Source organism: Nycticebus coucang, chromosome 1 (genome assembly GCF_027406575.1).
Source record: "Nycticebus coucang isolate mNycCou1 chromosome 1, mNycCou1.pri, whole genome shotgun sequence".
NCBI classification, from domain to species: Eukaryota; Metazoa; Chordata; class Mammalia; order Primates; family Lorisidae; genus Nycticebus; species Nycticebus coucang.
The window spans coordinates 17401629-17423948 of NC_069780.1; the positions used below are offsets into that span (position 1 = coordinate 17401629).

The window sequence follows — 22320 nt, forward strand, 5'->3', positions numbered from 1 at the left end:
ATTTTTCATTTTTCTTTTTCTTGTTCAACTAGAATTTTTTCCTTTGCTTTTTTATCCTAGGGATTTGTAATTTATACAACAGATAGGATTCTACAATACCTTTTATTTGTTTTTAATATTTGAACCTATATTTTTCAACAATATTAAGAATAAAATGGTATTCATTAGCTATTTTGAAATGACAGACCACGTTTTTAAGGCAGCTTTTGTTAGTTTACATACTGGTTGTTTGCTAGTATTATGTTTTAATATATTTTGTTCCAGCTTATTTCCATTTATGGAAAAATATAAACTCAGTAGCTAAAACGATGACTAAATAGCAGAAGACATTTGTGAACAAAGGATGTATGTATGTCCTTTACCTTATATTTTTTAATATAAAAAGTATCCTCATTTAAAGTTACCTATTTCATGTGATAATTTTTTTCTTCACAACTCATTTCATCTAGAGAGAGGGAATTCTGTCTTCCAAGTGAGCTTTCTCCATCAGAAACTGAGAGGAAAAGTCAAGTGAGCAGTTTTACGTTTCCACTGGCTTTTACAGTGTGCAGATGGCTTCACACACATTTCTGCAGTGGAGATTTACAAAAGCCCTAGACATGATTCTCATTTTCTTGAAAACAAAATCAGGGTCAGAAGGGTTAAATTAGTTGCCCTGAATCCCAAGATTGCAAGACACCAAGGCCCACAATCATGAACAGGCAGACACTCAGGACAGAGCAAAGCTGAAACTCAAACCCAAATCGTTCTGACTACAAATCCAGGGGTCTTCTGGCTGCAGTCTCACAGACTTGTGGTGTCACTGACTCCTGCCTTGTGCGCAGCTGTCACCTGGATGTCCTGTGGACCAGCCCAGCACAGGAGAGGGACTGAGTTGATGTTTGCTGATTACATATCTGTGTTGGAGTAATCATCCCTTCAAAGCCATTGTTTCTCTGGCTTCCAGCAGGTGGTGCTACATAACCAAGGGAATCTGTTGCATCTCTTTAGTGGTGCCATTAAAACCAACACAGATCTTAAGGATTTCAAAGCAATAATTAATATTAAGTAATGAGCTCTATAGGAAAATAAAGGAGATACATTTTCAAATCAATTGCTGAAATACTTACATTTACATTCTTATATATAGTTACATACCATACTTATAAATCAAAAAATTTAAATAATTTATCAAAATTCCTAATGGCAACAACAAAACCCGTGGGTAGAAAAGCTCCAGAATGGTCTATAGTGATGAATCAATATAAAGTACATTCTAATTTCAAGTTAATTGAAAATAATCAACTTACTCCTTTCACTGAAGGTGGGGAACATTCACTACTTATTCTTTTATATCACTTTTCCCCCTCGACTGACTCTGTGTTTACAGAAGGCTTTTGCAGAGTGTATGGTACCCGTGTCTGTGCTTTGTGGGAGTTAGCTAAGCACCTCTCACTCCAGGCACGTTATGAGCTATGCTTCTTAAGGACAGAGATCACAACATACTCACCTGCATGACCAATACTTGGTTCTGTAAATGTAACTATATTACAAATCTAAGCCCTTAACTCTGATCCAGTAAAGTTTTGCAGGTCATGTAACACTTGAAGAGGACTCCTCTGGTCCTAATGGGGTCATAGAGTGACAGGTGAGGAAGCCTAACTATGGGGAGTGGAAAGTATTCCTACTTTTCTAGATAAAGTACACAAGTTGTGTGTATTATTGGACATTTGTTAAGTGCCAGCCAGCCACTCTGGATCCTTATTTTTATTTAAGGATCCAGAAAGCCTTTGGAATAGCTAATTATCCCCATCTTACAGAAGAGGAAACTGAAGCTCAGAAAGTTAAAGCAACTTGCAGGTAACATGGCAAGTAAGGCGCATGACCCAGAGTCAAACCCTAATCTTCTTTGACCTCATAAGCTTATAAATTACCTTCCTGCCTACTTCTAGGACCATTTAATATAAGCAGCAAATGTCCATGGCAGGGATGTAGCTTGAGGTAGCAGGTTCCATACAAGACTTGACTGGAGGTAAAAAGACAGTGTGTCTGTATCAGTCAGCATCCCAGAAGGAAAGAGATGGTAAACTCAAGTGGTAATTGCAGGGATATGTCACGGTTGAGGGAACTCACAAGGATTCGGGAAAGGCTTCCACCTCCAGGCTTGAAGAGGGAGTGAAACTGCATGAACCTGGTGTGGCTGTGGGAAAAGGAATTCCCCCAGCAGCTCTGGCCAAGGTTAGAGGATCCACGGCCGGGTGGCATCCAGGTAGTAAGGGGAAGAGACATAGAGGGAACAAACCCCAACTTTTCTCTCCTCCGGCCCCCAAAGAGCAAAGATCCCAGGTGGTCTAATCTATAAAAGTCAGCCTTGGTGCACAGAGCAGGGCAGAGAAGAACAGAGAGTTGACCTGGAGGAGACGTGGCCTGCGCAGGTCACTGCAGGGACAGTGAGCAGCTGTGCAGCCTTAGGTTGGGGAGCTCGCCTGGCCTTTGAGCACATCAGCCTAACTGGAATGGAGGTTCTGATCTGAGAGGACATGGGAAATTAGGCATGTGGGAAATCCCAATGTCCCCCAAATGAAGGCACCTGATCTAAATTTGATACTGAATAGTAAGATAATTTTGACCTGGGCATGGTGGCTGACACCTATAATCCAGCATTTTGGGGAGGCCAAGACAGGAGAATTACTTGAGGCCAGGAGCTCAATGTCAGCCTGGGCAGCATAGTGAGACCCTGCAAATAACTTTTTAAAAGTAGCCAGGCATGGTGGTGTGCACCTGTAGTCCCAGCTACTTGGGAGGCTAAGGGAGGATTGTTTAAGCCCAGAAGTGTGAGGCTACAATGAGCTGTGATGGAGAAGAGAACAAGATCCCCATCTATTAAAAAAAAAAAGTATAAGCCAATTTTGTTTCACATAAGCCAACATTAGTATTATGTGTTTCTTGTATATAAGCCAGAGAGATGGAGAGATACCCTAGGAGAATAATAGGGGAAAGGAAGCAAAAGTGAGGAGAGACTTTATGTGGCTATTTGTCGAAAATGTCCTCCCCCAGGAGCAGTCCCTTCGTGGAGGCATCCGTGAGTGTGCAGGTCCCCGGGGGGAGTTCATTTGGATCTCTCTGTGTTCCAGTGACCTACGGCATGATGAGCTCCAACGTGTACTACTACACCCGGCTGATGTCACAGCTCTTCCTAGACACCCCCGTGTCCAAAACCGAGAAAACTAACTTTAAAACTCTGGCTTCTATGGAAGATTTCTGGAAGGTATTTGCAAATGACTTTGAAACTACCTCCGTATCACTGACACGTGTCCGTTTGGCTTCCTAAGGTGAATGTGTGCGTATCTACAGGGACTGCTGTGTGTTAACGCTGTATGAGGCACTGTAAGTTATGCAGAGCTGTTAGAAGTCACTGTTCCTACTCACAGAGGGGTGAACTAACATTATTGAGGGCCTTGCACGTGCCCTGCACCGTGCTAGGTGTTTCATACCCTCCCTTATTTAATCCCCTCAGTAACCTCATAAGGTAAGTACTAATAGCATGCCTAAGCTTGTTAATGGGGAAGATGAGGTTCAGGATGCTTAAAGCACATGGTCACATAGCTAGAAAATAAGACAAATTGCAAGAGGGACTTTACCTAACAAATGCAATCCTTGTAACCTGGCTTGTTGTACCCTCAATGAATCCCCAACAATAAAAAAAAGAAAGAAAATAAGACAAATTGACTTTTTTTTCTAGCCTGATAGCCATATTCATCCTAGTTTATAATTTGTTCATTCATTCATTCATGCTTCAATAAATATTTATTGAGAAGCTCTAGAATGTGAGACCCACAGGGAATTTTCATTGTTCTGCCTTGCTTCACTGTGTGTGTTTTGTCTCTTTGCTGATGATGGCATGTGTCCCCAGCTCCTAGAACAGTGCCTGATACAATGTGGGCACATTCTGGCCAGGTGCGGTGCCTCAACACCTGTAATCCTAGCGCTCTGGGAGCCGAGGTGGGAGGATCGCTTGAGCTCAGGAGTTTGAGACCAGCCTGAGCAAATTAAAAAAAAAAAAAAAAGTAGGCACATTCTTTCAAAGGTCTGCTATTGTGAAATTTAACCCAGCATTCCCAGATTGTAACAAATTCTAACATAGCAACAGGGCATAAGCAGTGAGTGATACAGGAAAAGTACTAAACTGATCTGAAAGATACAGTGGTTGGAATCTAAGAAATTGGGAGGGAAACTGGAAAGGAAATGATTGTTTCTTCCTAGGGTAATACTTTCTAAAATTCTTACTAGACCCTAGAGTCAGAAGTGTTGATTTTAGGGATAGAGAAACCTAGGTCACAGGAACCTATTAATGTATAAAAGTACTTGGTATCCAAATCCACCTTGTATGTGAATCTTTCACCATCTTGCTGGGCCAAGTCAGCTCTCTGTACTGATCATTTAATAAAGACAGCACACTGACAAACAGCTGGGTCTGCCTTCCCTGTAGGCACAGCTGGTTGTATAAACCAGAGACTTCTCACATATACACATTCCATGATAATAAATGCCAAGCTGTAAGAGGCAGAGAGGGCTTGGAGAGTTCACCCTATAGCAAAATGATCCAGACAAATAAAAGATCCCCTAGATGCCAAGCTGGCAATCCAAATTACAACCTTGTGTCTAAACAAGTTTAGAACCATGATCACATGGGATGCTATTTTAATAAGGGAAAGTGGAGTTGATCATGATCTTGGATTTATATAACTACCACCCCACCTTTAGTCATAGAACAAAAGTGAGTTGCCATTTATTAAGTACCCCCTATGGGCCCTTGCAAAGATGAGTCTTCCAAATGCAGGGAACTTGTCTTAGAGGATCCTACCCAAGGCCTCATAACTAGCCAGTGATGGAGCAAGATCCAAACCCAAATCTATCTGAAGACAAAATCCGCTCTGACCACGCCACCATCTCGGTAGGATTGCCAAACTCTTGTTCATGCAGACTTTCCAGGCAGGAGTAAGACAGCTGTGGAGCCTGGAACTTTTTTAAAAAATGTTTCCTTTGCTTTCAGTTCACACAAGGCTCCTTATTGGATGGATTGTACTGGAAGATGGAGCCCGGCAACCAAACCGAAGCTGACAACAGAAGTTTCATTTTCTACGAGAACCTGCTGTTAGGGGTACCACGTATACGGCAACTCAAAGTCAGAAACGGATCCTGTTCTATCCCCCAGGACTGGAGAGATGAGATTAAAGAGTGCTATGATGTCTACTCTGTCAGTAGTGAAGACAGGGCTCCGTTTGGGCCGCGTAATGGAACAGCGTAAGTGTCAGTGATTCATGGCTACTTGGTCACATTCTTTCATTTCTTCATTCCCTGACACCTTCACCAAAGAGGAGATGCCTTCAGTGACTCTCTGGTGTTTATGAACCAAACTGACCTTTGGTTTCTGAAATTTTCCCTACTGTTTAACCCCTTTTCAGTTTCGGCATGCACACTTTCCAAAAAATCATTGACCACATGGCCCACAAAAGAGAAATTATCTGAGCCTTTGGAGGTTACATGAACATGCCTGGGCACTATTTTTAAAGGCATGATAATACCGTACACTAGGTTACTAGAAAGTTTTCTGGTACAGAAATTATTTGTATTAACTCTTACTAATAGATTTTTGTTCAGAATACAATTATCTAAAAGTGTAAGGTTTGTGAGGCAGTTTCTGTCTGGTTTAACGTCCCTTTTTCTCAAATGTTTATGATTTTAAGCATGCATCTGCACACGCGCATACATTCTACTGATGCAAAGAGAACCTCATTATACCTGCACATCCCACCAGCTCCTGTGATTCCATGTCCCCCAAACGAACTCATCACCTTCCTAGGGGATCTGCGCTTCCTTCTCTTAATGGCGCCACCATCTTCCCTTTACCTTCAAAGGGACTCCAGAGCCATTCTAGAGCAGTCCTTCTCCCTTGCCAGCTCCCGTATCAGCTGCCAGGTTCTGTGGCGGGTCGCTGCAGGGCGCCGCCTCGGTCCGTCCTTCCCCCTCCCACCATCACTGCTCTGGTCCAGGCCTCTTCAGCCCTTGGTTATTACAGGCCTTACTAACTGAGCCATGCTGGGGGCTCCCAAGACCACCCCCGGTTCACTGATTCAGTAGAAGGACTCACAGCGCTCGTAGGGGTGTACTCACGGCGAAGTTCATTACGGTGGAGGGATACAGAGCCAACAGCGGAAAGAAAAGACACGTGGCCAGGTGCAGGGGAGGCATTGGGGGCGCCGGCGGTGCACTGAATTCCTCCAGGAGCCAGTCCTCACGACGTGTAAATTGTGGGAGAAACTCGTTAGAGACCCCGTTCCGGAGGTTCTTCCCAGATACGGGTACTGGTTTGGGGCCCCCTGTCCCTTACATGGGCCAAAATTCCAGATTCCCAGAAGGAAGGCGGGGGTCGCGCATGCGCCACGTGCTGGTACGCAGTGCGCACAGCGCAGGCCCCGGGAGCCGCCATCACCGCTCAGGGAAAGCTTGTGCCAGTGTATGGAGCGATTTACCAGTAGGGTTCCCAGGAGCTGGCCGGAGGGAAAGGCCGTCTAAGGCCTGCTAGGGTAGCGCTCTTCTGCACAGGCGTCTCCGCTCCTCCTCCCCCCAGGTTCCCCTGCTGCCCCCAGAGCAACCCTGTTCTGTGCCTCTAGAAGCTCTCTGCAAGGCCGGGTGCAGTGGCTCACACAGTAATCCAGCTCCAGGGAGGGTGAAGCACCAGGAGTTAAAGACCAGCCTGGGCAACATAGTGCATGAGACCTATCTCCACAAAAGTATTCAAAAAATTAGCCTAGGGTAATGGTGCATGCCTGTAGTCCCAGCTCCTCAGAAGGCCGAGGTGGGAGATCACTTGAGCCCAGGAATTTGAGGTTGCTGGAAGCTCCGATAGCACCACTGCACTTTACCCTGAATGACAGAGCAAGACCCCGAGGGAGGAAGGAAGGAAACTTTCTCTTCAGTGACACCTGCATGCTTGCCCTTCACAATCTCACTTCCTCTTGGTCACATGGAGCCAACACACTACTCGCGGGGCTCTCTGTACATTTTCTCAAGCCCTGCGTGGCTCAAGCTTGAAAATGCCCTTCCATCCACCTGTGCAGCTCCAAACCCTAGTTTCCTTTCACAGCTCAGGCCCCATACAGCTTCTTCCCAAAGGCTTTTCTGACCCCACCCCTCTGTTGCCAGCCCTCATCCCCCCAAATAGCTTTCCCCAGCATAATTTCTTTAAACTTATTTTTTGCTCCCTATTTTTATCTACACTGTATTTGAATTGCTTAATTACAACTTTTCTCTCCCTATTCATTATAAACTTGGGAGGAAGGGACCTTAGTTCATCTTTTTATCCCCATTAGTGCTAAAGAGGTATTTGGTTCCTAAAAGATACTCTGTAAATGTTTGTGGATTAAATTTTTAAATGCAAACCAGGCACGGTGGCGCCCGCCTGTAAGCCTAGCACTCTGGGAGGATGAGGCAGGTGGAATGCTTGAACTAAAGAGTTTGAGACCAGCCTGAGCAAGAGAGAGACCCCATCTCTACCAAAATTGGGGGGAAAAACTAGCCAGGCATATGGGGCATAGTGGTACACGCCTGTAATCCTGGCTGAGGCTGAGGTGAGAAAATTGCTGGCACCCAGGACTTTGAGGTTGTAGTAAGCTATGATGACACCCCTGCACTCTACCCAGGGACAAAGTGAAATTCAGTCTCCAAAAAAGAAAAGAAATCTTAGATGCTGTGTGGAGTTTAGTTGCCAAAAATGGTGCTTCATGAATTCTTCCCTCTTTGTGCTATCATTTTCTGTGGGGGCTTTGAGTCATCTAGTTCCTGGTTCTGGAGACAGACAGCCCTGATGGAGGTTCATGACTCTACCCTCTAAAGCTTTGACACTAAGCTAGGCACAGTGGTGAGCAGCTATAGTTCCAGCCACTCAGGAGACTGAGGTGGGTGAATCTCAACTTCAAGCCCAGCCTGGGCAACATAGCAAGACACTGTCTCAACAAAAAAAAAAAGAGAAGAAGTTTTAGGACTAAGTTGACCTCATGAAGCCTCAGTGTCCTTGTTCCTAAAATGGGGCTAATAAGTGTATGAGAATTATGACATTATCCAATTTGATAAGATTTATTACTTATTTCATCTTACCAGGGTAACTGCCACAAGTGTACTCTTGAATGTACCTTGCTTTTGTTTTTTTTTTAATTAGTTGGATCTACACAAGCGAAAAAGACTTGAATGGGAGCAGCCACTGGGGAATCATCGCAACTTATAGTGGAGCTGGCTATTACCTGGATTTGTCAAGAACGAGGGAGGAAACAGCTGCCCAGATCGCTAGCCTCAAGAAAAATGTCTGGTTGGACCGAGGAACCAGGGCAACTTTTATTGACTTTTCGGTATACAACACCAACATTAACCTGTTCTGTGTGGTCAGGTGTGTACTGGGACCATGCATCCCTCCTGTTTCTGTGGAGTTTTATCTACATTCTATTCTGGAAATAGGGCAGAATGCCTTTGCCTGCAGTTGGCTAAATGAGGGCTCTAAGGATCCAGACTGATAGCAGGGAAATAAATATAAAGCCTTATTAGGATAAGGATGTCTTGGGAAGGAAGTTAGGATCTGAGATAGAATATCACAAGTTGGAAAGAACCTTAAATCCAGTCCCAGTTTGTCCTAATGCTGGAGCCTTTCCAGAAAAAGCAGTTTTTCTAATGTCCATCCTCACCCCCCACTGTAAGGATGTTCGGTGCTACCTGCTTTGTCACAAAGTACCCTGGCCTGAACTCTTGCCTCATTTCTCTGAGTCTCCTGCTCTCAGGTGACGTCCATACTATTAAAACTCAGGAGTCTGCCTCATGTGCAGAAGGGAACTCAGGTACCTGCTCAGGGCTAGCAGAGACAGAGAAGGCCCACAGATACTGGGATGTCCCTGTCCTGACCACACTGGGAGATGGTAAGGAAACTGATGGAAAGATCACTGGCTTGTCTGGGCATCTTATTCATTCATTCATGCAGCAAACATTTACTTGGATACTTAATATGCGTCAGACTGTTCTAAGATCTTGGCACACATCAGTGAACAAAACAAAGATCCCTGCCCTTGCAGGGCTGCGTCCAACCAGAAGGAGATACATAAGAGACAATAAATAATAAAAGAAATAAATTACATAGCATGTTGGAAGGCAACAAGTACTATTAAACAAATTTTTATAAAGAAAGAAAAAGAGGAGGGCAAGGAGGATCCAGAGTTTACCCATTTTAATCAGCAACACCCAAACATCACAAGCATGGATTACCTACACATATATTTGCACACAAAATAAGAAGAGTATGTTCTCATAATAGGCTTACTTTGTAACGATTCTTAAGATTAAACTCACTTCTGTTTTACATAGCCAGTTGCATTTTCCCAGTCCTTGTATTTAACAACTTACAGAAAGTAATATCACATTATCAATTACAGGTTGAGTATCCCTTATTCGAAGTGCTTAGGAGCAGGAGTGTTTGAGATTTCAGATTTTTCAGATTTTGGAATGCTTGCATATATATATAGAGAGAGAGAGAGAGAGGAGATATCCTGGGGGTGGGACCCAAGTCTAAGCATGAAATTCATTTATGTTGCATGTGCCCCTTATACTCATAGCTCAAAGGTAATTTTATTTTTCCTTGTGTGCACCTGCATTTTGACTGTGACCCATCATGTGAGGTCAGATGTAAAATTTTTCACTTGTGGTGTCCTGTCCTGTCCTCAAAAAGTTTGGGGGCTGGGTGTAGTAGTTTCACACCTGTAATCCTAGCACTCTGGGAGACTGAGGCAGGAGGATTGCTTGAGCTCAGGAGTTCAAGACCAGCCTGCAGAAAAGCAAGACCCCTTATGTACTAAAAAAAAAAAAAAACAGGGAAGGAAGGAGAAAGAAGGAAGAGAGGGAAGGAGGGAGGGGAAATTACCCAGCTGTCATGGTAGGCACCTGTAATCCTAGCTACTTGGGAGGCTGTGGCAGGAGGATCATATGAACCCAGGAATTTGAGTTTGCTCTGAGCTATGATGACATCACTGTACTCTAGCCTGAGGCAACAGAGTAAAACTGTATTTAAGAAAAAAAGGTTTTGGATTTTGGAGCTTTTCAGATTGGGGATACTCAACCTGTAATAGTTTCATTCTAGAAATGGATGAAAATCTATTGCAATTATTATTGAGTTTTTTCTAATGATTCTAGTGAGGATAAAAAGAGTACGATAAAAACAGGCCACACTGGCTGACAAGTCACATCTATTTACAGAAAGTCTTGTGTAACACTTAACTCTTTCTTTCACTTCCTTCCCATACTTCAAGAATAAATGTGGCCAGTGTATTTACTTTATTTCTCTACACTGTGTTCTGAGTTTCTGGCAGTGAATGACAAACAAAGGGCCAGAACAGGCTGGAGAGAGGTGACTGCACACAGGGACCACTTCCTTCTCTCTTGAGCTCCCCTGAAGCTGTCAGGCAGGCGGCTCTTGGGTTCAGTGTTGCTCTCCTGAGCTTTGGGTTCTGACCCTACTTCCCGGCACATCAAATAGGAAAGAAAGAACAGGAGAACTGACAAGGAGGAGGAAGGAAAAATGTTCCCACGTCTTTGACCAGATCCAGTTTGCCATAGTCCCTGGCCCAGGCTGGGGTCCTAGTGAGGCTCCCCACCTCTCAGTGGGAGGGAAGGTCACAGCTAGGAGCTGAATCCACCAGCACTTAGGAAAGGCTTCCAATTAAGGAGCTAGAGATTCAATTTCAGTTAGATAGGAAGACTGTACCATTAAGTGAAATCACTCAACTTTCTCAGTGTAACACCTACAAAATGGGGATTTGGCAACAAAAAAGGCCTCGTTTTAATGATGGTAGAGCATGAACAGTCAGTGCCATCAGTGTGAATGTAAAACAGTACACGTTACAGGCTCAGATGACCATATGTACACACGTATCAAGGACCCACCTATCAACTTTAAGGCCCTGGGAGGGGAACAGGAGGAATAAGGAGGGGAAACTATTCATTGCCAATGAGATGTTACCTAATGAATGAACGAGAGCCTCGGTTCCTACCTTTATAATGTACAGAGTATATATCCTGCTTCTCAATCAGATGACACGTGTTTGAACGCATTGCTTTCATTATATTATTCCCGATGCCCGGTAGACGGACTTGCATTTAACAGAAGTCCTAGAAACGTTTGTTGGTTGATTAATTTTTACATTTTAAAAAAGTATACAGCATTTTGAGCAGTATAAATACCAGAAAAATAAAGGGAAAGCAGAAGGAAGTAACCCTTTGAGGCTGAAAGGAAGGCCTTGGAAAGTCTTATTCCTTTTTTAGCACAAAATTTGACTAGTATAGAGTCATTAGCTTTGATGAAAATGTTTTGCTTCTAGTTTAGGGTAACCCCTGGTAGCAGTTTTATTACATTCTAGTACAGGGACAGGGTGGATGGACCTCTTTCCTGGCTATACCATGTGTTGTTGTTATTGTTTTAATTATTCTTATTGCAACACAGGTTATTGGTTGAATTCCCAGCAACAGGCGGCGTGATTCCATCTTGGCAATTCCAGCCCGTAAAGCTGATCCGCTATGTCACTACTTTTGATTTCTTCCTGGCAGCCTGTGAGATTATCTTTTGTTTCTTTATCCTTTACTACGTGGTGGAAGAGATATTGGAAATTCGCATTCACAAACTGCACTATTTCAGGAGTTTCTGGAATTGTCTGGATGTTGTGATCATTCTGGTAGGTTTGAGAATAATGCCCAGTTCCCTCCTCTGTTCTAAAGCATGTGAGGTAGAGTCTTTGATCTCTGTAGCGTTGTGCATTCTGATATTTCCAAAAAAAGAATCTCAAAAGTTCCCCCTCAGTTATATCAACGTTCGTGTTACTAATCAGTTCCTCATTCTGCGTGAGTGACCTTTCTGAATGTGCAGTGGAGAAGCCTCTGCAGACGCTCTCCGTTAGCCACACTGGTTAACAGGAGAGTATCTGGCCAGTTCATATTTGGCTTGGCCATGCCATATGAGATGTGGAAGAGAAAGCAGCGTTTAGTTTTACATTTTCACTGGTTCTGGTTTTCTTCAACTGCTAGCAACATTTAATTTGTATCTTTTCTGTACATGTGAAAAGTTATAGCAAGAAAAAAAAACAGCCTGAAATATTTTGGGTGCCAGAGAAGCCTCTTGTGATTTAAAATTTCCTGTAAATAGCCCACCAAGTACAAAAACTAAGTTTTATTCATCGAAGTCATCTGCATGAGGTACAAGTAGTCACAAGGCAGGGTTAGATAGTCAAGACCATGGCACCCTGCAGATGCTGTGCCTGCCCTTGACTCTGTTATAACTTCTTTTTTCTTTTTCTGAGACAGAGTCTCTCTGTGTAGAGAGACTAGGGAGAGTGCCCTGGTGTCATAGCTCACAGCATCCTCAAACTCTTGGGCTCTAGAGATCCTCTTGCCTCAGCCTCCTGAGTAGCTGAGACTACAGGTGCCTACCACGATGCCCAGATAATTTTTCCATTCTTAGTAGACAAGGTCTCATTCTTGCTCAGGTTAGTCTTCAACTCCTGAGTTCTGGGGATCCTTCTGCATCGGCCTCGAGTAGTGAGATTATAGGTATGAGCCACCATACCCGGCTCTGTAATAACTTCTAAGATATTTCCCCCTTCTTCTTAATCAATTAAGCATGATCTTAGTCACTTCCTTCCAGAGGCCTCAGTGTAAACATGAATTTTTATAAGCTTTTCTCCTTTTGACAATAACAGATGACTTTTTTCTAAGTCCTGTTACACATTTAAGCATACAACATGCTTACTTGTTAGATGCTTAAAAGTTTTGACTGGCATAGCTGTACTTTATGTAATATCATTCTGTGCCCATCCTTCCCACTGTCCAACAACGAAAATGACCCTCTGAAATCTCAGTGAACGATGCATTCCCCTATTAGCATTCTCTCTTCTATTAGCCTGCCTCACAAGAATTATTCTTTTCCTCATTCCACTCCTGAAAATTGTTTGACTTTTTTGAAGCATTTACATTGTCATTAGCAAACTATTTAACACTAGAATTAGCTAATAAAATATAGAAAACACATGATTCCTATATGAGTGAAATAACACTGAAGACATTCAGAACACCTGCATGAACACAGCTTTCCCAGCAGTCACACTGCCGGTGGCGGGGACCATTACAAGGATAACAATAATCATCACGTCTAGCACTTCAGATGCTCCTGTGTGTTAGGCACAGTTCCAAGGCCTTTTATATACAGAAGTTCATTTGTTCCTCACACCAACCCTCTTAACCACCCTGCCACTGCCTCTCAAGCCACGTACATGTAGATTCAGAAAGACCAGGCGTGTGGCTCACACCTATAATCCTAGCATGCTGGGAGGCCGAAGCAGGAGGATCTCTTGAGTTCAGGAGTTTGAGACCAGGCTGAGCAAGAGTGAGACCCTGTCTCTACTAACAATAAAAAGAATGAGCCGGGCGTTGTGGCAGGTGCCTGTAGTCTCAGGTACTTGGGAGGCTGAGGCAGGAGGATTGCCTAAACCCAGGAGTTGGAGGTTGCTTTGAGCTGGGCAGACACCACAGCACTCTAGCCTGGGACAATAGAGTGAGACTTTGTCTCAAAAAAAAAAAAAAATTCCTATAGAATAGATACAGCATGGAACCTATTGGACCCTGGTGCAGTTAGAACTGCATCCTGTCTCTTATGATGGTTATACAGTATCACGCAATTCACAAAATAAAGACAAATTCTCAATGTATCAGTAATGAGCAGAGTTGCAAAAGGATTACAGTATCTACAGAAGCAGGAGAGTCAATAATACTGGAAATAATTTTTTTAAATATTTCTAAGTGCTGACAGAGTACAGTTCATATACGTTGACAATTATTGTAGAGCACATTATCATTTTGAACTCCAGTGATGCAAACGCTGCCTTTTGATTTATATGGATTTATTTATGTATATTATGGTCATTGAGAATAATGGTAGAAAGGTGAGTGTGATACTGTGCTAATTAATGGGACTTCTTTTTTTAAACCAAATGGCTTCAATATCAGCAAAAGACTAGTTACATTTATCTTATTTGATCACACACCTGTCAGTGAAGGCTTTGACCACACACCCCAATGAATTGTATTTATTTGTAACTTATATGTGTGTACGTTGGCATAACAGGTACAGCTTTGAAACTATACACTTAACAGAGAATTTAAAAAAGCATGATAAAAATTAATACAAGTATAATGCTCACACTTTCCTGCCACCCACCTAGAGTTTTAAGATCTTCCCACAGCCCAGTGAACTGCCTTATACCCCATTTGAAGACCACTAGAAAAATAGCCAGTGACACCATGGAATTAAGGACAGGTTCTGTGGGTGAACAGCCACAGTATTTTGCAAGTATTTCTTTGAAAACTTGCTTCCTTGTGCGTTTTAGTTTTCTTAGCTCTTAGAACTGCCAAGACACCATTCAGACAGCGTACTTTTATAAAGAACAAGGAAGGGCTCCTGGAATCCCACTTCTCCTTCGCAGTGTTTCCTGACAGTGGAAGTAGGAGCGTGCTTTCTGCTCCACAACCCTCTAAAATGTACCCTGGGCTGCACTGGACCTTCAAACCCATGACAGGACCCAAAGCTTTCTGTCGTATCTAGCCCAGATTTGTTTATGTCAACCTGAAACCTGAGAAGAAATTATATTCTAAATGTAAATATAATAACATCTCGAAGTCACTTAGAAATTGTTTCCTTTATTTTCCTTTTTTGTTTCTCCAACAAATACTCTGAAGTCTACGGGCAAAGTCAGCTATTTGTCCTAAGCAACCGTCTTTCTAAACTAGCAGAATCACTGGGGAAAAAAAAAAAGATAATAAAGAACTCTAATCATTTTGTTGATTGCTAGATTTAACAGGGTGAAACTGATTAATTCATTTATTCAGCAGCTATTTCCTGAGCACTCAGTATGTACTGGGGATGTAGGAATGAACAAAGCAGCCAAAACTTCTGCTCTCCTGAAGCTTATGTTCTGGTACAGAGAGAAGCTCTTTTGTAGTAAGGACAAGAATCCCAGAGAAATAGCAGGAGTAGCATAACACCCCAGATGCTCACAAAATCTCTTTCCTCTTCCCTTTCCTCTTATTCCCTATTTTGGAGGGAAACTTTCAAAGAAACTTTTGAAGTTTACATTAACTTCAAAGTAAATGTTACCATGTTACCGATGCTGTGTAAATAACCACATAGTCCATATTTTTATAAATATCTGTTCTGTTTGAAGTGAACATAACTGAACTGTATAACCAACTTCACCTTCTCAGAGGCGGATAAAGGGTTATTGTTAGATTGAGCCAACTAGTCCAGCATCTTCATCCCTCCCAGCAAAGTCCACGTAGAGAAATATTTTCAGTGTATCCCAGAGAGCTCAGAAAATATTCCTTCCATCAGCACAAAAATACAAGATTGGTTCTGAAAATCCTTTACAGATAAGAAAAGGAAGATGGTGAGGTTGGCTCTTTAGCTAAAATCAGCAGCCAGACTGCTTTGTTGTAGCACTCTCCTGGGTCTGTAGTCAGGACGGCCACCTGAGGACGGGCTAGTGAACTGGGCTTCCTATGAAGGAGTGGAGAGCAAAGGTCACAGCTCCTGCCACAGCCTACTGGTTGTGAAACCCAGAAGCAGATGTGAAAAGCTATAGGGTCATGAGTTAGGGGCAGAAGTGAGCAAGAAGGCAAGCCTTGGTTCACACCCCCCCAAGAGCCTTCTGCAAACCTCCCTGTTCATCAGCCCTAGCATCTTTAAAGACCAAGCTCATCTTTCCTCTTCTAAGCACTCCTTGTTAAAATGTCTCGTGTCACCCTTCATTTTCTGTTACGTGATGCCAACATTAGTAGGGTTTTTTGGTATGTTATTTAACTTTGTGTTGTTAACTTGAACCAGAGTCTAAGTTTCTTGAGGGCAGAGTTGCGCAGTCGACTTCTGTTCGTTCCTCTGAGTCCCCCTCACAGCACACTGTATGGAGACATCTCCGCATTTTTGTTGAACAGAGAAAAGGATAGATGGGAATTGGAGAATGAAGTGAAACCAGAAAATCTTTTTCAGTTAAAGAAAACCAAAACCAGAAAGCACGATTGAAACCAAGAAAGCAAAAGGGTAGAAAAGGGATGTAAATGAAGGTGGAAGAAAAGACAGAGGCTTCCCTGCCGGAGTTTGTTGTAGCATGATCACTTGTGTGTGTGCACATGTATCTGTTTGCACGCACAAGTATGTGCGTGAACTCACGGGATTTCTCTTCCTCACAAAGGAAGTGCACACATGCGTTATTTTACCTGTTTTATGGTGGTGCTGAGCCCTTTCCATTTGAGTGAGTGAATTTATGAATGCCACTGGGGGGGCGGTGCCTGTGGCTCAAAGGAGTAGGACACCGGCCCCATATACAGGAGGTGGTGGGTTCAAACCTGGCCCCGGCCAAAGACTGCAAAAAAGGAAAAAAAAAATGAATGTCACTGGCTAAGAAACAGTGAACCCTAGAGTTAATACATTGGTGAAGGAAAACCTTAGTTATTTTGAGGTGGGTTATATATTTCTAAGATACTATAATAAAATAGAAACCTTTTGTTTTCCAGCTCTCGGTAGTAGCTATAGGAATTAACATACACAGAACATCAAATGTGGGGGTGCTACTGCAGTTTCTGGAAGATCAAAATACTTTCCCCAACTTTGCGCATCTGGCGTACTGGCAAATACAGTTCAACAATGTTGCTGCTGTCACGGTGTTTTTTGTCTGGATTAAGGTAATTTATCAATTTTGTGTTCTGGATTTTTGGTAATGTTTTGTCTGTCTTTTTACTAACACAAAATGGCGTAGGGCTTGAATTTGAAATGTCTGGCCACAGAGGCTCCCCGTTGTACACGTGAAGAAAACTCGTGAGACTCCAGCTACTCTGGAGGCTGAGGCGAGAGAATCGCCTAAGCCCAAGAGCTGGAGGTTGCTGTGAGCTGTGATGCCACAACACTACCAAAGGCCACCCAGTGAGACTCCGTCTCAATAAAAAAAAATGAAAAAGAAAGAAAACTCGTGAGACTCATGTGACTGTTCCTGTCCCTGTGAATAATGCTACTTCTCCTGCCATTTCAATTCTTCCAAGATCTGTCCCTGTAAGTTTAGTTTAACCAGTGCAGTGAGAGGCCTTTCGGTGTGTGCACCAGGCCTGGGGGTCCAGGCTGCTCTGTGTCTGAGTTCATGCAACTCGGGGGGATCAGGTGAAGGAACAGAACTGAAGAGAGGAGAAAGGATGGAGCAGGGCAGGAGGCACTGCCCTCGGAAATGCTCCCGAGGAAGGACTGCGTCTTTTCCAGCTGGACACCATAGGGGAAGCTTTACCTAGAATTGAGTTTGGAACAGACACCTCTTCCGAGTAGTACCTTGCTCACTCATTTCCTTTTGTCCCAAGGTGTAATGAGCATTTCCACGTACATGAAAGGTTAGGACATCTCCTACACAATAAGCCTCAATTCTGGAGATGCAGGAAATTCCAGGAATTCGGAGGCAGCTGCCAACCCATAACCAGGTCAGGCTCCATGTGCTATCCAGACAGTAGCTACCAGCCACATATGACAATTTAAGTTTGAATTAATTAAGACTAAATACAATTAAAAGTTCGTTTTCTCATTCTAACTAGCCACATTTTATGTCTTCATTGTCTATACGTGCTGGTGGCTAGTGTCTTAGACAGTGGAAATACAAACAGTCCCTCATCACAGAAAGTTCTGTTGAGCAGCACTGTCCTAGGAGGTACTCGCCAGCAGTTACGTATTTTCCTGAATTGTGTTCACACCTGGAAGGCCTAAGGTTTGTCAGAGGACAGACACCTCATCCTGTATCTCTCATGCTGTTTATTCAGTGACACACTTGTTCAAGAGAAACTATCACTAAAACACTAAATCTGTATTATAAAATAGTCATAGTAATCAAGATCTCAAATGCATCGGGATTGTACTAAGTAATGTGATTATAACTCAAAAAAATGTATTGTGGCCAAAAACAATCCATAAGAGACCTTTAGGTAAAATTCTAGAGATTTTATTCCAGTGCGTGCATCAGGCTGTTTTATTTTAGTTAGTGCTTCTCTTGGAAATAGGCGTGTCTTGCCAAACCATTAAGTTCTCTGAGGGATTATGACTGAACTTACAATATCCCCTCATGTGCTCCTCACCAATCTTCTGCATAGAGCTGAGTAGGTTGTCGTGTCCTCTGGGCCTGTGGTTCCCAATGCCTGGGCCAAGGCAGCGGCCAGGACTAAGGCTACCTGGCAGGCATCATTGCCCGAGATCCACTTTCAGCCCCATCCCTCATCCCATCCCCTCCTTTAACCCCCACCCCCACCCCCACCCCATCCCCTGCAGAAAAATTGTCTTCCACGAAACTGGTCCCTGGTGCCAAAAAGTTTAGGGACCATTGCGCTGGGCTGTGAGGTGCGCACTCCTCAGGGCCTTCTCTGCAGAAAGGCTCTGTGTACAGTCAGGCAGAGCTGGGCTCTGAGCCCCAGCTGTCTCCTGGGGGTAGAAAGCCAGCATTTTGGTCATTGCAGAGGTCTGAGGCAGTCTACAGGAAGCCTCCCGCGCAGCTGATGCCAAATAAATGACAGTTAAAAATATGCAGTAAGAGTTTCCTGAGCTTTTTAAAATGAGTTTTTATCTGTACAGTTCTTAATCTCTCTTATTTTAGTCCTTTCTTGGGGGAAAAATATCACTAGTCATTTTAATTAAACATGTTTTCACTATGTTTTGATCATCATGTAACATGTAACCAGGGTGGGAGCAGAAATCTTACTCTGCTCACTGCTGTGTCCAGTGCTAAGAACAGTGCCCAGCCCTTGGTAAGCACTCACTCACCACATGCTTGCTGAATGAGAGAACAGAAGTTGCTGGGTTTGAAAAAATAATAATTAAACCTTTTTTTTTTTTTGTCACCGTCAGTAGAGTACTGTGGCATCACAGCTCACAGCAATCTCAGACTCTTGGGCTCAAGTGATTCTCTTGCCTCAGCCTCCCAAGTACCTGGTCTTATAGACACCCACCACAATGCCCAGATATTTTTAGAGATAGGGGTCTCACTTTTGCTCAGGCTGGTCTCGCTTTTTTTTTTTTTTTTTTGTAGAGACAGTTTCACTTTATGGCCCTAGGTAGAGTGCCATGGCATTACATAGCTCACAGCAACCTCCAACTCTTGGGCTTGAGCGATTCTCTTGCCTCATCCTCCCAAGTAGCTGGAACTACAGGTGTCCGCCACAACACCCGGCTATTTTTTGTTGTTGTTGTTGTTGCAGTTCGGCCAGGGCTGGGTTTGAACCCGCCACCCTCGGTATATGGGGCCGGCACCCTACCGACTGAGCCACAGGTGCCGGCCTGATCTAGCTTTTTGTTCAGGCTGGTCTCCAACCCAAGAGCTCAGGCAGTCCACCATGTCAGCCTCCCAAGTGCTAGGATTACAGGAATGAGCCACATTTTAATCATTTTTTTTTTTAGAGACAGAGTCTCACTTTATCGCCCTCAGTAAAGTGCTGTGGCGTCGCAGCTCACAGCAACCTCCAGCTTCTGGGCTTAAGTGATTCTCTTGCCTCAGCCTCCATTTTTAAGAACACAGCTTAGCAGCATTAAGTCCACTCACAATGTTGGGCAACTATCTGTAACATGCGTTTCCAGAACTTCCTCTCATCCTACAGTGAAACTCTGTATCCATTAAACACTGACTCCCGCGCCCAGCCCCTGTTAATTTGACCGCTCAGAATACCTTATATGAGAGGAAGCAGGCCGCGTGTGTCTCTAGGGCAAGCCTGTCTCACTGAGCATCATGTTTTCAGGGTTCATCCATGCTGTGGCCCATGTCAGAATTTCGTCCCTCTTCAGGACTGAATGACATTTCACATGATACGCATACACCACATCTTGTTCATCCATTTGTCTGTTGGTTTCTTCCTTCTCTTTACAGCTCTTCAAATTTATCAGTTTTAACAGGACCATGAGCCAGCTCTCCACCACCATGTCCCGGTGTGCCAAAGACCTCTTCGGCTTTGCTATCATGTTCTTCATTATCTTCTTAGCATATGCGCAGCTGGCGTACCTCGTCTTTGGCACTCAGATCGATGACTTCAGTACTTTCCAAGTGTGTATGTAAGTATATATGAAATTAAGAAGAAAAACGTAATCAGAGATGTTCTCCTCAGGGATAAAGAAATCCTCACAGGTGCTATTTGACCACCAAGTGTTTAAGATAGTTATTTAAAATAATAATTAATTACCTTTTCAGAAACATTGAGCCACCAGTACAAAGAAAACAATACATTCCAAAATGCTAATGCTTAAGCCTGAAGGCCTAGAGTAGTTAAGATACAGCAGAACAGCCACAGTAAACCGAGGCTATCCAAAGGCCAAGGTCTTCTTAGCACCAAATGCACATGGTAGCTTTTTTTTTTTTTTTTTTTTTTTTGTAGAGACAGAGTCTCACTGTACCGCCCTCGGGTAGAATGCCGTGGCGTCACACGGCTCACAGCAACCTCTTAACTCTTGGGCTTACGCGATTCTCTTGCCTCAGCCTCCCGAGCAGCTGGGACTACAGGCGCCCGCCACAACGCCCGGCTATTTTTTGGTTGCAGTTTGGCCAGGGCTGAGTTTGAACCCGCCACCCTGGGCATATGGGGCTGGCGCCCTACTCACTGAGCCACAGGCGCCGCCCCACATGGTAGCTTTTAATAGGCCGTTTGCCTCTATTTTTATTCCTGATAACTATTGTTGCCACATATTTTGAAGTTCAAGTTATTTTCTAAGAAAAAAAGGCATTTCTTATATTCGAGGATAAATTCAGATCAGTACAGGAATTCTCAGTCTTTTTCCAAAGTTCCCAAATATGTTACTAAAACCAAAGTGTAGCCACTGTCAGATTTGTATCCCATTTAGAAAGTAGTAGGAAAGGAGAAGTCATGATCGTGGAAGTGAGCCGGGCTTTGCACACAGGGATCCCTAATTAATGTTGCTGTTTTATTAAAGTCAGGAATGGAAATGACTTTGCTAAGACCCAGCACTGGCAAGCCCTGGCCACTTGAACCCCATCTTGAGTACAGATGACAATATTGAATCTTTGCACAAAAACCATTTTGGCTGTCTTTCAAAAAAAAAATTTTTTTTTTTTTGTTTGAGACAGAATCTCACTGTCACCCTCATGTTTGAGTGCTATGGCATCATAGCTCACAGCAACCTCAAACTCTTGGGCTCAAATGATTCTCTTGCCTCAGGCTACCAAGTAGCTGGGACTACAGGCACAAGCCACAAAGCCCAGTTATTTTTTTAGAGACAGACTCAGGCCAATCTCGGAACTCCTGTGCTCAAGCTGTCCACCCACCTCAGCCTCCCAGAGTGCTGGGATTACAATTGTAAGCCACCATGCCCGGCAAAAAAACTTCAGACCCGGGGTAATCATTGTGAAGATTCAGAGTTACCGTGTTTTACCCAAACCGTGTATTAAATTTTTTAGCCAATTTCTTTGTAAGTCCCTAGTAACGATTATAGTTCCACATGTAACATAAGTGGCATGAACGTGTATACCAGAAGGCTTCCATTGCCAACCTAAGTAGCAAGAGTTTTCTGAAGGGTTTGACAGTTTTCTATTATTTGGCAGCTAACTACATTGTTAAAAAAAATCCAAAAAAAACGTGAAATCATCTTTAAGAAATGTTACCTGAACTGCCAGACGTTCTTTGTTTTCGTATTGTGGTGTTCTGTTGTGTTTTGTTTTGTTTTTATAGCTTCACTCAATTCCGTATCATTTTGGGCGATATCAACTTTGCAGAGATTGAGGAAGCTAATCGAGTTTTGGGACCAATTTATTTCACTACCTTTGTGTTCTTTATGTTCTTCATTCTCTTGGTATGTATATTTTTGTTTATAGTGAGGTGATTTAAACCCGATGTTCATAAATCACCAGATTCTCTTTTCTCCATGTCCCGTCATTTTAAATAAAGATCCAGGAAATAGAAAAAAAAATGTAGATATGATATATTAGAAAATATTTTATTTATTGATTCACAGTCTTCAGACTTATTCAAATATGTTTTCCATGGTCTTTCATTTATCTATCTATATGTCTATTCAATGCAAAAAAATTAGTGCAAATTTATAGTTACCTGAAATAGTGCATTGCCTAAAGAGTAGAATATGCTTACATGTTTTTTTAAAACATGTCAGCACTTTTAAAGGCCCTGCTAGCATGACCTTTCATTTCTCTTTCTTCCTCTTTTTAAAAAAATAGGAACTGACAAAGCAAATTA

At 43.1% G+C, this 22320-nt stretch overlaps 1 protein-coding gene across 2 annotated transcripts in view; it reads left to right on the forward strand.

Moving 5' to 3' along the window:
• Positions 1 to 22320, forward strand: part of PKD2 (polycystin 2, transient receptor potential cation channel) — a 52564-nt gene that overhangs the window by 16252 nt on the left and 13992 nt on the right. For both annotated transcript variants that reach the window (XM_053603598.1, XM_053603635.1), the window contains exons 3-9: positions 3114 to 3247; positions 5033 to 5283; positions 8198 to 8422; positions 11513 to 11741; positions 16624 to 16791; positions 19989 to 20170; positions 21799 to 21919. In XM_053603598.1, coding sequence (XP_053459573.1) covers positions 3114 to 3247; positions 5033 to 5283; positions 8198 to 8422; positions 11513 to 11741; positions 16624 to 16791; positions 19989 to 20170; positions 21799 to 21919 — 1310 coding nt within the window. The remainder of the gene's footprint in view (positions 1 to 3113; positions 3248 to 5032; positions 5284 to 8197; positions 8423 to 11512; positions 11742 to 16623; positions 16792 to 19988; positions 20171 to 21798; positions 21920 to 22320) is intronic.